The 14,375-nt window shown below is 38.6% G+C and overlaps 1 protein-coding gene across 2 annotated transcripts in view; it reads right to left on the minus strand.

Annotated features, from left to right (window-relative positions):
* The window catches only part of adcy7 (adenylate cyclase 7), a 57,401-nt gene that overhangs the window by 12,024 nt on the left and 31,002 nt on the right, over nucleotides 1-14,375 (minus strand). For both annotated transcript variants that reach the window (XM_084403991.1, XM_084403990.1), the window contains exons 3-16: nucleotides 12,332-12,538; nucleotides 11,996-12,160; nucleotides 11,718-11,867; nucleotides 7,977-8,134; nucleotides 6,827-6,938; nucleotides 5,389-5,516; nucleotides 5,089-5,247; nucleotides 4,832-4,964; nucleotides 4,540-4,728; nucleotides 2,752-2,792; nucleotides 1,495-1,575; nucleotides 1,306-1,375; nucleotides 307-404; nucleotides 82-166 (exon numbers count right to left, since the gene is read on the minus strand). In XM_084403991.1, coding sequence (XP_084260117.1) covers nucleotides 82-166; nucleotides 307-404; nucleotides 1,306-1,375; nucleotides 1,495-1,575; nucleotides 2,752-2,792; nucleotides 4,540-4,728; nucleotides 4,832-4,964; nucleotides 5,089-5,247; nucleotides 5,389-5,516; nucleotides 6,827-6,938; nucleotides 7,977-8,134; nucleotides 11,718-11,867; nucleotides 11,996-12,160; nucleotides 12,332-12,538 — 1,776 coding nt within the window. The remainder of the gene's footprint in view (nucleotides 1-81; nucleotides 167-306; nucleotides 405-1,305; nucleotides 1,376-1,494; nucleotides 1,576-2,751; nucleotides 2,793-4,539; nucleotides 4,729-4,831; nucleotides 4,965-5,088; nucleotides 5,248-5,388; nucleotides 5,517-6,826; nucleotides 6,939-7,976; nucleotides 8,135-11,717; nucleotides 11,868-11,995; nucleotides 12,161-12,331; nucleotides 12,539-14,375) is intronic.

The raw sequence follows: 14,375 nt of genomic DNA on the forward strand, positions 1-14,375 counted from the left end.
CAAACCCATAAAAATACCCCAGAAACCATCAGGCCAACTGAATGTGTGTGCTGAGGCAAACGAAGGCATTGGTGGTCTAACCTGTATATGACCCGCAAAACAGATGCACAGAATCAAAAGCAGAAAACACCCCAATACCGCAAACATCAGCCCCAGCTTTTTACGCCTAACAGAGAGAGAGAGACAAAGAAAGATAGTTATATCTACTCTCAGGGCAAATGATTGTAGCACATGAAGACACACGTTCAGCACCAAAGTGTTAAATTGAGTCTGCATATGGGGTTCGCTTGTGTTCATGCCACTTACTCTTTGGTAACAAACATCTGGATGATGAAGATGCAGATAAAGATGAAGGTGGCACAACCAATGTAATATTTAAAGCTTGGCATCTCTATAGTCCTGTACTGAGAGAACCACATACACGCAATTTAACATTAGTTTATTTAATTTCTTCTTTTTTTTTTACATGTAGACAACAGTGGCGTAGCGCAAAAATTAGAAAATAAGTATTTCACGAGTTCACATGTTAATGAAATCTGATGTAATATTAAAATGCGTATTTGGCTTGCTGTCCGGGGGGAGGGCTCCGAGCCCTAGAGTACTCCCCCCTATAAATGTATAGATCATAGGTATCTATGAGCAGACCCAGCCGAATGTGAGGTGATGGGGTGGTGGCGGGATGCTGAGAAATTAGTCATGAGACAGGAGGTAAGGGAAGGCTTTATTTATACTGGCTATTTCTTGTGCTGATTGGATGATTACCTGAACATGCTCCTCCCGAACTTTGTTACATAAAACTTCATTTCATTTTAAACAAGTTGTTTTTGAAATGAGGAGTAAGCTAATCTAACTAATCTTATATTTTCCTCGCTCGTCGGTATGGGGAGATGCGCCATAAAACCATTGCAGGGAAATTGAATTGTCGCTAATAGCCTATTAATTTAAAGTAATAATAATAATAATAATAATTTATTAGGCCTACATTAATTGGAAATGTCAAATCCACTTGATAAGGCCGATAGCTGATGCTGATCATCTACTGACGATAGACGATCATCGTCTATCCGCGCATCAGCACATTGCGTCTATCAGCTGATCATCGTCTATCGGCACAACCTGGCACAGGGGTTTTCGCGGGCCCCCCCCGCAAAGCATGCCCTGCGTGCCCATCCGCTACGCCACTGGACAACACATGGTGTATGAAACAAGAAAAATCCCCCAGTCTAAATAAATACATAAATAAATAACTGTTTGTCTGTCTAACACATACATCCCAGAAGTTACAGCCCACAGGAAAATACTAACCTGCTTTTCAAGGTCTCGTTTAGTAAACCATAGCGTTAGGCCAGAGATCTCTTCAGACTTCACCCACTGCCTGCACACACACAAAATATTTCTTCACTCGTTTTCATACGCACTAAATGTGCAACTTTAACCAAACTGGACTTAATTCCATTCAAAATTACTTAATGTGCTTGTTTATGTAAGACTAACTTGCTGGAGCTCAGATCATTGATGGTGGTGGTCATCTTGTCGTGAAGCTCTTCATCAAACTTAGTCTTCTGTGATTTATTCCTACAAGGACAGTAGACACAGATCACAGAGACAAAACCTCACTTTGACCCATGAAGTAACATACACACAATGTCAAAATGTGCATGGGCACTGTGGGATAGAAAAGATGTTTATAGCTGTTGTCATGCTGTTATTGAGTTATATTTGACTGCAGCCAGTACAAGGGAAGCTTGGGTGAATATGTGTGAAGTTCATAGTTCTAAATGACTTGACTAGTTTTGTAGTTAATACTTTGTTTAGTTCAGGCCAGGGATCTAAATAGATAATAAGAGAGAGTTGTAATGTAGAATTGAGTGTGTGTGTACCCGGTATTCCCTACAATATGGGGACCAAATGCCACCACAACGATATTAATACCAGTACATTTTGACAGTATGGGGACTTTTTTTGTCCCCATGAGGAAAAGAGCTTATAAAAGTGTTATGAAAATGTAATATTGCAGAAAGTTTTCTGTGATGGGTATGTTTAGGGATAGGTTTAGTAGGTTAGTGTAGGTGGATAAAATATACAGTTTATACAGTATAAAAATCATAACATCTATGGGAAGTCCCAATAAAACATGGAAACCAGTGTGTGTGAGTGTGTGTGTGTGTGTGTGTGTGTGTGTGTGTGTGTTTATGTGTGAGGGCCGTGGCAGACAGAATGCCTTGTGTTAGTTTAAACCCTGACAGAGAGCCCCCTTGCAATGTGCCTCAGCACGGCTCAGAAAGGAAAATGCTGTTTCCTTTCTCTCTCTTTGCAAGCAGAAGCGCACGCTTGTCTAAACCAAAAGTGCACTGTAGGCTGGAAACACACCACTGAGGGAGTGCAGCTATGGTCATGCTAACCATATGACCAGTTGACAGCGGCTCACTGAGCATTTGCATTGTTAGTGTTAAAACTACGGGCCCCATAGAGCTGGCTGAGCCAGTATGGCTCCACTCACTTATATGTGCACAAGGGAGGGGCAGGTAAAGAGAAGGGCTCCTCAAGAGACTCATCAAAGCTGTCAGAGAGCAACAGTGAGAAAGACAACTTCAACATCGCTGCTTCAGTCAGCAAGACAAAACCAGACTCAAGACATACTAAAGTGGACATTTATAAAAAGCTTTTGAATGGCCCTTAGGTCATAGACCTTGTTTTTTCCAACTGAGATACACACAAGACAGACCAATATATGACACAAACAACACTCACCTCTCTGTAATTTTGGTCGTTACTGATCTAAGAGGGATGTCCTAAAGAGAGAGACAAACGTGAACATCTGCTTTGCACCTCTCTGTGTGTAAATAATGTAGGAATTGACCTCACGACACCGATTACTTAACCATGGCCACTGCTTTTGAAGGATTAAAGCATGTTTTGAAGCACTTGATTCAAGGATTAATTGCAAAGTTTAACCATCATAGAGTGAAATTTTTATCATTTGCACGTTTTTTGTCTTACCAGTTTACACATTCAAGCGATTTTAAACCATTCCAGCACAAAAAGAGACAAAAGAGAGCCGCACACACACAGAGAGGTGCGTTTCGGATAGCTTCCGAACAACAAATTGATTCCTATTTTGCGTCTCCTTGCGCTTGAACGGATGCATACACACAAAATTATGTCAAAATGCCTGTCTTGGCTAGTATTCACGTAAACACAGTCAGATTCGGCACAGTTTTAAGTGAACATAAACAGTTGAGAAAGAAATTGGACGTGTATCATTATATTGGATCCGTGCAATCGGTTAGGCTATAAATACCTTGGCTTTAAACAATACTAAAGGCCTTAAACAACGATTAATCTATATTTAATAGATTAAATCAGTGAACACTATGCAGTGTACTTACTTTATTTGTAACTTTGTTATATAGTATTAATCTATGCTTGTAATTAGTGTATTTGTTCTTGTTTTTTTATACTGATAACTAAGTTTTTGCTGATCCAAAAATGTATCCGATCCGTGAACCAAAAACCATAACATGATCCGAACTGTGAGTTTTGTGATCTGTTGCGCCACAAATAAGTACACTTTCTCTGTCTGTTAAACAAAATAAAGATGCAATTATGTTAATTATGTACCTGATGATTCTGGAATAAATTACTAATTACTATACAGTTTATAACCGTGAAAAAAACAAAAAACTAAACTAAACAGAAAACAAGTTTTTGTATCAGGTTATGTTGCACTAAATATAATAGTACAAGATAAGAAAATGACAACGGGAAATCTATCCACGTGTCAAAAAGTAAGACAGTTGATGTCATAAATATTGACATTAACGCACAAGAGTAGTGTGATGCTTTCTGCAGATGCAAACAGGGGTATGGTTTTTTTTGTTTTGTTTTTTGCAGTTGGATGATCATTTAAAATAGGTAAGTTTAGGTCTTCATGCAATCTACAGCAGAATCTGATACAACACGTATTTTTCAAAATGACTGCCTTGTATTGAGAATGGAATGAACAATTCCACTAGCCTCTGTGGATGCCTAGTTTTTAAATCACATGTACAATAACGACACAATAATGCTGGGAATTTGCCAAAAAGAGTTTGTATGTCACAGAAAGTCTAGTAATACCGCATCTACAACAGACACGAACAGCGCGGTGCGACGCGACAAAAGAACCCATTATAATCAGTGATGTTGTCTACACTGGATGCGGCGTGGCACGACATGACAATTCCCAAACAGTAAACCGATGCCTCGTTCTATTTATGACGTACTCCAAGCACTCGTGATACTTCTCATAGGAAGGACAAATGGATTTGCTTTGTCACGTCCAGTATTGACAGCTTCTAGCTGTTGCAGTGTGATGCGACTCCTCAACTGTCGCGTCCGGTGTAGACACGGTGTAAGTTTAATGGTTAAACTGGCGGATACCAACAAGGCTTATCAGCGCAGCGATTTGTTTGGTATTTAGGCTGTCAGTCATTTATCTGTTGTGAGGTCAATTCTCATGTTTGAGTGATCTATTCCTTTAACGTCTGTATCTCTGACCTTGCAGCGACCCTTTCCATTGACCATAGCATCTGTGCAGAATTCCTCTCGGCTCTGCAAATGGGCAAACGGTTTGACGGCCCCCCATGACTCCAGGAAGCGTGTCATACGCACAGATGCTCTCATCTTCAAACCGTCACTCACACGAGGCTTAGTGACACTGGGGGCCATCAGTGATGGATCTTTTGACTAAACACACAAACATAAACAACACACCAACATATTCAGATTCATATACAGTGACACATATATGGCAGACATACACTTCTAACGTTTGAGTTAAAGTCTCTACCCGAGGGTCTATGACCAAATAGGTTTTGATGTTGAGCTCTTTAAGGTAGGGGTCTCTCAGGTGACCATTCCCATCCTCCACCTCATACGCTTTGTTCAAGTGCTTCAGAGTCGCCTCTGTGATGTGAACTCGTCTGATGGAGAAAAAATAAGTAGCATCTTATGAAGAAGGCCTGCGGTATGACATTATGATACAGACAGTATTCTGTGTGCAACTTTCATCAATTATCATTTGATAAGTGATTTTATTGTTCATACCCTGGTAATCCACCTGACTCCATATGATTTGCTAAGGTGACATCATGTGACCACACATCAAACTGCCACTTCCGTAAGCCAATCACACCACAGAGGACGTTTCCAGAGTGCACACCTACTCGCATGTTTATATCCACACCTGTTGCCTCACGCACCTGCCTGCAAGTGATGATTCGAAAAATAAACAGCCATCTGCCAAATTTCTTGGCCAGTGCTAGAAAGAAACACTATAAGGAGAAATGCTGTGCTAATGATGACGTGAATGTATATTTTACGTGTTGTATAAACATATAGACTTACTTGATGGCTTCGCACATGTCCAGGCCCATTTTAACACAGTTTTTGGCATGATTTGGCAGGGAAACGGGGAGGCCAGACACACAGTAATAACAGTCACCAAGAATTTTTATTCGCATGCACTCATTCTCCTAAAGGGGAAAAAACACAAGCACACTCAAGGACAACTAATGTACAGTTCAGAGCACAAGTATCTAATTTACCAATTGATCAGATTGAATTGTATTAAATTAAATTAAATTAAATTATATTATGTTATATACAGTATATATTAAGTTATACACAGCACCATTCTAAAATTTGAGGTCAGTTAATTTTTTTTAAAGAAATTAATACTTTTATTAGTTGAGAATAGTTTAAGATTAGGTTTAGGGGTAGATTCAGGACTAGTACCAAGTTATTACCCAGTTTTTGTAATTACTACAATAGGTATATGTACATGCGAAACAGGACTGTAAAATAAAGTGCTACCTTTTTATTTAGGAAGGATGCATTAAGTTGATCAAAAGTGACCGTAAAGATATTTATAATGTTACAAAGGATTTCTATAAAAAAATAATGCTGTTCTTTTGTACTTAAAGGTGCATTGTGTTATATTTAGGAGGATCTGTTGACAGAAATGCCATATCATATACATAACTATGTTTTCAGTAGTGTATAAAGACCTTACATAATGAACCATTATGTTTTTATTACCATGAGCCATTTCTATCAACATACACCGCGGGTCCCCTTACATTGAAATGCGCCGACATGTTTCTACAGTAGCCCTAAACGGACAAACACGTTTCGTTACTATGTTGTTCTTCGTGCAAAGAAGCTAGCTAAAGTGAGCGAATAAAACACTGACGCAATGATGAACAAGTAACAATAATATTCGCAATAACATATCGTTTTACTGAATAATCAAGTAAACGTAATTTCTTATTTTATCTTTGTAAAGAAACCTCATTGCTTAACTGGCTACTCTCTGCTGTCTTAGACGACGATATATTTTCCTGTCGGCCACCATAACTTCTGTTGGTTGCAATTCGCAACCTCACCACTAGATGCCGCTAAAAATTACACAGTGCACCTTTAAAGAATACTGAAAAAAATTTACCACAGTTTTTCCAAAAATATTAAGCAGCACAACTGTTTTCAACATTGATTATAATAAAATTAAAATTAAAATCCACACCAAATCATCATATTAGAATAAATTCTAAAGGATCATGTTCATGATCATGAGACTGGAGTAATGATGCTGAAAATTCAGCTTTGCCATCACAGGAATAAATTATATTTTAATTAAAATATATTCAAATATAAAACACATATTTTAAAACAAATAATATTTCACAGTATTACAGTTGTACTGTATTTTGATCAAATAAATGCAGCATTGGTGAGCATAAGAGCATAATCATATTATATTATGCACATATTTAATCATACTTACTTTTGCAATCTGGTCAAATTTCCCAAAAAGTTCATTCAGCATGATCACAAGCTCCTTAGGAGAACAGTCACTGGCCAGACGTGTGAAACCCACAATGTCAGCATATAGGATGCTAACAGAAAACAAGGGGAAGACAAAAAGAGACAATCTTATTGTCACCATTATATTCAGTTTAACTTAAGTTTAATTTTCATGGACTCTTATTATGTTTCTCTGTTGCTGTCTGCCTTTATTTCTGTTTACATGTCATTCCACAGTTGTCATGGTTATTCTTTATGTTCCTAATTAGAGCACACCTGATTGTATTTCAGTTCGTCACCTTGTGTATTTAAGTTCTTCTGTTTGTGCTTGCACGCTGTGTCGCATCTATGTGTAATATCTGAGTTAATGTGGTTTTAATTAAAAAACGCTTCTATTTGAAACTGCTTCATCGTTGTGTTTTAGTATTTAATTTTGGAAATGAAGCAAAGGGAGAAACAAATGTGCTTGCTAGTTTGAAGAGAAGACATTTAGAAGTTGATACGACTTGTGCCGAGTCCTTTTTAATGAAGAGAAAAGCAGCAGCTCAGTGTCAGCTGTCTGAACGCCCTGGAAAGAATAAAAACCTCATAAACACGGCTCATGGAAATGAACCTTTAAGACCCAGCTGTTCTCAATGCTGACTACAAGACCAAACACACACACACACACACACACACACACACAATCCATGTCATCACACTCCTAATGAACAAGTTCAAAAAGAGAGCGGATCCCATAAATCTCGGCAGGTGAACAGCTCTCTATTGTTTGCTCACACACACAGGTGAGTCAATCTGTGTTTTATCTGAGCAGCTGTAAGCCGTCCGTCTATCTAAATATAAACGGCTGCCTGAGAACCAAGCATTGTGAGCTTGGACAAAAACATATTAATAGATGCACCCCACCCCCTGTCCACTCTTGGGGTTGATGGGAAATAAAACTAATTAAATGAGTGGCCTCATGATGAGCACTCTGAGAGTTAGGTCTAACAGACTCACCATTCATTCACTATCAGGACTTGATTAATGAGGAATTGCAAAATTAGAGAATGGAAAACAGAACAACACACAAATGCCTCTTGTATGAATTGTAAGACAGCATTGATGAGTAAAAGCATATGATGTGTTACCTGACATTCTCATGTCTCTTCACGTAGAGACTGTGGAAGTTGTTGTCCCGGACCATACGCTGCTGTTCCTCTTTATCTTTACACTTGCAGCGCTCCATTATGGCCAACTTCATCTTCATGGAGATGTACACAGGAAGGACTGACTGTAAAAGGTTTTCCTACAGCACAAACACACACATTTAAAGATAACACTCGTAATATATCATACATTGAGTTTACTGTTAAAGTCTGTTTAATTTCTATTTTTAATCTCAAGTGTCCTAATCTTTTTCAGTTGTTTGACTGTAACAGATTAAGGGCCCTATCTTGCACACAGCGCAATTGACTTTGTACACCGACGCATGTATCATTCCTATTTTGCACCCAACGCACAGCGGACTTTTCCCTCGACAGAAGTAAATTAGGGAATGAACTTGCGCTCCCGGGGGCGGCTCAGTGAAAAGAGTGTTTCGGCGCAAACGTTCCCTGGTGCTATTTTGCAGTTTCAGAAAACAATTCCGCCACTGACCAGGAAAAACCTAGTCTAAAGTCAGTGGCGCTTTATTCAGATGCTATTTTAAGGGCGCATGCTTGGCCATAATGTGTGCACAACGCGCATACACTTTGCTTCTCTCATCTACACAGAGATGCAGCAGTTCACATTTTTGCAAACCATACATAATTACAAGGAAAAATATTACCACACAGGGAAATCATTGTAGTGTCCATGAAGATGTGAAAAAATAGGCATAAATCTAGCTTACACATTTACCAAAATTATTAAAAGCCTGTTTAACCGAAGCTAATTTGGGTGGGTTTCTCTCATCCCCATACAATGTCACTTCTCTGTCTTTTACACGCTGACGAGAACGTCGGTCTCCTCGGCTGTGAACCGCTCCTGGCGTGCGCCTGGCAAATCCGACGTTATAATAGCAATCCGCCATGGAACAAGCGCGCCTGCTCTTAAAGGGAATGTGAGATGACGCTTTGATTGGTTTATTTCACATTACGCCCAAACCACTCCTATGAGTAATGTAGCTACTTCTGACCAACCCATTTTAGTTTTGTGTCGGGCGCCAGAGTCATTTATCCCGCCGGTATAATAGCAACAACGCCCAAGACCCGCCCACAAAGTTACTTGCGTTTCGCGTTTGATACTTGCGTTTCAGATCGTTAAAATAGGGCCCGAAGTATCACCAGGCTGAGATCTGGACTATGGGAAGGTAATGGGAAACTGTATCATTCAGAAGAAGAAAGCATTGTCTTCACTGTGTATTGTAAGGTCACTATAACCCCGTGTTCTATGTTGTCTTTAGGGTTTACCATTAGGACATTGTTTCTGAGCTTTACTATAATGTCCATGTACTGTCAGGGAGGTTAACAGCCTGCCATTAAACTCTACCCTGCTTTTCAGTGTTCTCTTTATGTGATGTCACTTCCTCAACAACAGTCATAACAAACTGAGAAACAACAATTCCTTTTATTGTAAAAGGACACAAGAAGTTTAATTAAGAACAGGATAAACTTATTCCAGGATAAACTTATACCTCCTTGATTAAATTTGTAATGTGCAAAATATAACCTTCAGTTGTCAAATTTGAAGATGAATGAAGTATTAAAGGGTTAGTTCACACAAAAATGAAAATACTGTCATCACTTACTCACCCTCATGTTGTTCCAAACTTGAAAGACTTTCGTTCATCTTGAGAACACAAATGAAGATAGTTTTGATCAAATCTGAGAGATTTCTGTCCCTCCATAGACAGCTATGCAACTGACACTTTGACAATTCAAAAAGTTCATAAAGATCGATATTAATTGAGCGGTTTAGTCCTAATTTTCTGAAGAGACTTGATCGCTTTATATGATGAACAGATTTAATTTAGGCTTTTATTTACATACAAACATTCATAAGCAAACTTAAACAGAAGCTCAACCGAACCTGCTAGACGCACAAAAACACACATTATTGGATCTTGTGGAACAAATCTTAGGGATTTTAAACGACATGAGGGTGAGTAAATGATGACAGTATTTTCATTTTTGGGTGAACTAACCTTTTTGTTTAAAATCATTAAAAAGTTTTTCAAGAGAAAATTCCCAAAGTTAATATTCAAAGTTTAAAAATAAATGAATAATAAAGTGGAGGTTATTTAAGCCTTATGTAGACTGAATACCTGTGCAGAATGAAGAGAAATTCAAAATTTGAAGGATCTCAGTTCAAACACTTGGGCAGTTTGAAGAGAGATTGGTAGATTGAAAGCTGTGGTTGCTATAGTGTTGCTAAGCAGTGGCCAAGGTGTTTTAAGTGGTTGCTAGGACCGAAGATGGGTGTTTGCTACGGTGTTCTGTCAGCTAAGGCCAAACTGCCAGTCCAATCTACTACAAAATATATGATAACTCATGTCAGAACAGACTGAAGGACTGTGCTAAATTAGATGGACTTAAAGGGACAGTTCACCGAAAAATGAAAATTATGTCATTAATTACTCACCCTCATGTCGCTCATCTACGGAACACAAATGATCTTTTTGATTAAATCTGATAGATTTCTGTCCCTCCATTGACAGCTACACGACTGCCACTTTGACGCTTCAAAATGTAAAACTAATCCATATTAATTGAGCGGTATAGTCCAAATTTTCAGAAGAGACAATCTTTTTTATGATGAACAGATTGGATTTAGGCCTTTATTCACATATAAACATTCATCAGTGAGTGAACATAAACAGAAGCTCTACCGAACCTGCTAGACGCACGAGAACAGACCTCATTTGTTTTACGGAAGCTCAAAAGTGCTGTGTAACACACGAGAATGAACCTCATTGATTCTCACACGTCAAGCGAACATGCTTGAGCTTCTGTTTACCACAACTGATGTGTGAAGTGATGAATGTTCATATGTGAATAAAATCCTAAATTAAATTTGTGTTTATATATATATATATATATATATATATATATACATCATATAGAGCGAATGAGTCTCTTCAGAAAATTTGGACTAAACCGCTCGATTCATATGGATTACTTTTACGATTTCTTTATGTACTATTTGAAGGGTCAAAGTGGTAGTTGTGTAGCTGTCAATGGAGGGACAGAAAGCTCTCAGATTTAATAAAAAATATCTTCATTTGTGTTCTGAAGATGAACGAAGGTCTTTCGGGGTTGGAACGACATGAGGGTGAGTAAATAATGACAGAATTTTCCTTTTTGGGTGAACGAACATTCATACAGTGTGTGTGACGTAAGCATAGTTTGTACATATTTGCATGTGCAGCTAGACTTTTCTAACCACAAATACTTTGTATGCTCAACTCACACAAGCGCCTTGATTTTTTTTTTGGCACTTGGTCCACAGGCTAGCAACACTGGCTGGGCCGTTGTTTCACAGATAAACAGCTGAGATGGAACAACAAACAAACAACTACTGGACAAGGCAGTAACAACAGACACCCATGTTGATGAGCGTTTGGCTGAGGGGGTTAATAAGAGATATCAGCAACTCTATTTTAAAGAAGTATAAATATTGTTTTATCGCTCATAACTTCAGGAGAAAAATTGCGCTAACACTGGGCAAAGATGAAACTTTCTCGCAAGCATATGTTGACCGCCTGTAAATTGAGGCATAAATTGTATTAAGATATCATGGGCGATGTTTATTTGAACATGTATATTTACATACAACATAATGTGTATTTGTTTCTTCTATGTGTTTGCTCTGGCTGTGTCTGTGATGTTGAAGTAAAGTTATATGAGCACCTGCTGTCTCTTCTCAATCTCCAGTTTCATGCGAATGCCGAGGCAGCGAAGAGTGTCCTGAAATGTCTGCCTGAGAGCTCTCTCCATCAGAACCTTATGAAAAGCCCCAACCATACTTCCACAAATAAACATCACAGAATTTGACAGCAACTAGAGAGAGAGAGAGAGAGAGAGAGAGAGGGGGCTGACTTTGTGATGTAACATCCTTTTCAGCTTCTTTACATACAGATTTGCTGAAAGTTTCCTTTCAACCAATGCTAATGTGGATTTCCTTTTACCTGATTGATGATGAGTTGTTTGGGGTGGGAACTGAACACTGTGAGGTGCACCGAAAGAACAATGATGTGAGACAGAGAGGAGATGATACTCAGGGTTACAGCATAGCTCATCTGAAATGGCAGCATGGTGTAGACTGTAATGATGATGAAGAGGAAGAAGGGCACCTGGAGAGAACAAGATGAATAGTGCAACATCAACATTTATTTAAGACTGAATAGTATTAAATTACCTATTTATATGATTTAATACATGATAGTGAACACATAAGAAAGTTCTTGCTGTGAAAAGTACTCTTGTCATGTGAAGTCTCTGTAAAATATTAAAAAGTGTGTTACCTGGTCCCATGGTTGTATTTCCCTTTCCTTTTCTGTGCTGAAAATAAAGGCGAAGCCCATTGTGAGTTGTGTGGCCCACACGGCGAGACCAAGCAAAGTTCTCCATCTTTGAGAGAGGGTGTCTGTACACACTAATATAAACACAGCCAGGAACAAACACAATGCTCCTCCCACAACTCCCACAAATACACCATGGTCCTGTGCATTCTGAAACACATAGACATATGGAGAGAGCAAGGTGTTAAGGGCAAACACGCATTCATATCACATAAGACAGCTCATTCAAAGGGTTAGGAAAAAGCAGTGTGTTTGTGGGAGTGGGTGTATGAGCTGCAGTGCATAAGCTTCCAAAGAAATAAATAAATCTGTTCAAAAGAAATTGTTAATGCTCTCTCTAGAAAAAAAGAAAAAAAACCTTTGTGAATGTGTGTGTGTGTGTGAATGCAGTTTTTCTTAGAAACATTAGTTTTGCACATTACACTATTGCTTCTCACTCTATTCGTTCGTTCTTATCCCCGAAAGGCAGAAAAACACAAACATAAATACACAGGAGCCAAAATTCCTTAAAAAGCTCCAGAGATCACTTAGCCTAAATCCACCTGTCACAGAGCTAACACCAGTTTAAGACCAGACACCATCTGAGTGAGCAATAACAGCTGCAACACAATAATGACGATAAAAGTAAATTCCAGTCCTCAAATTTGATGTTTGCATATTCCAGACAGGCTGTGCATTTGTGGTGGGGATACTTTAGTTACTCTTTCGGCAGATTACATGATTACGTCAGTAGATCAAGTAGTGACTGTCTTAATCATTTGAATCCTGCAATCAACCAATTCATTCAAACACATTGATTCATTCAGGAATGAAACAAGTGACTTATGACTGAGGTATTTAATCATTCACTTAGCAAATTCATTCTAAAACACTTAGGCCCTGTTTACACAAGTGTGTTTTCGTTTTAAAATGCATAAATATTGCTACGGTTGCCTGAGACAGTTTTCAACACTGATAATAAGAAATGTTTTGTTTTTTAGCACAAAATCAGCATATTAGAATGATTTCTGAAGGATCGTGTCACACTGCAGAAATGACACTGGAGTGTAACTGACAACAGTAAAAAAATTTTACTAAAGTTTTTTGATTAAAACTTTTGATTAAATAAATGCAGTCTTTGTGAGAATTTTTTTAAACTCTTATAAACTCCAAACAGTAGTATAATCAATAAACACAGATTACATATAGAGTTGGATTATTAAAATGATTAAATGACACTATCAGACTATAAGTCTCTACCTGTGTGGGCAAATCACAGCGCTAGGTCGACCCAGCCACTTACCCGCCCACCAATATACACACTCACTGCAGTGAGTCCTCCACTCATGTTCACCCATTTAATTCAACCACTGAACTACCACTGAGATACTTAACTTTCAAACAGAGCAGAAATACATACCTCAGTCCACAAGCATTCAGAAACTTACACACCCACACATACTGCCATCATCCTATGGGCTTTGTGAAGGTTTAAATAAATAGTAAAACAAAATACACACACATGCCCACACACAGAGAGCAACCCTGGTTGTAATTCTGTTCCTCCCACGGCCGGTTGGTGAAGAGAGAGGAGGTTACAGAAGTTCGCACAGATGGTACAGTGCTTATCTGCTAAAGAGATGAACAACAGCAGTGCAAAAGGAGCGTTCACGGCCCCACTTCACATCCAGCTGACTCCAGAGAAAGTATATGTGATAATGTGCCAAAGGAACCAGAGAAAGAGAGACTATCATACAATGTGCTACATATTCCCCAAATAAAAGCAATTCTAAAGGACTTGGCATAAACTGGCAATTATTACAATTAAAACACTCAATTTCCTGTCACGGATAATGCCAGTTCACATCTGCACTGTGATAATCAGGCCTCAAATTACGCAACTACTGAGAATCCGCACCTCAGTCGCCGCAGGATTATGTAAGCGAGGCTGCTTCAATCATCAGATACCATCTGAACAACAAGGACAAACCTGTTCCAGAAAGAAGAG

Source organism: Rutilus rutilus (genome assembly GCF_951802725.1).
Source record: "Rutilus rutilus genome assembly, chromosome: 3".
Taxonomy (NCBI): Eukaryota; Metazoa; Chordata; class Actinopteri; order Cypriniformes; family Leuciscidae; genus Rutilus; species Rutilus rutilus.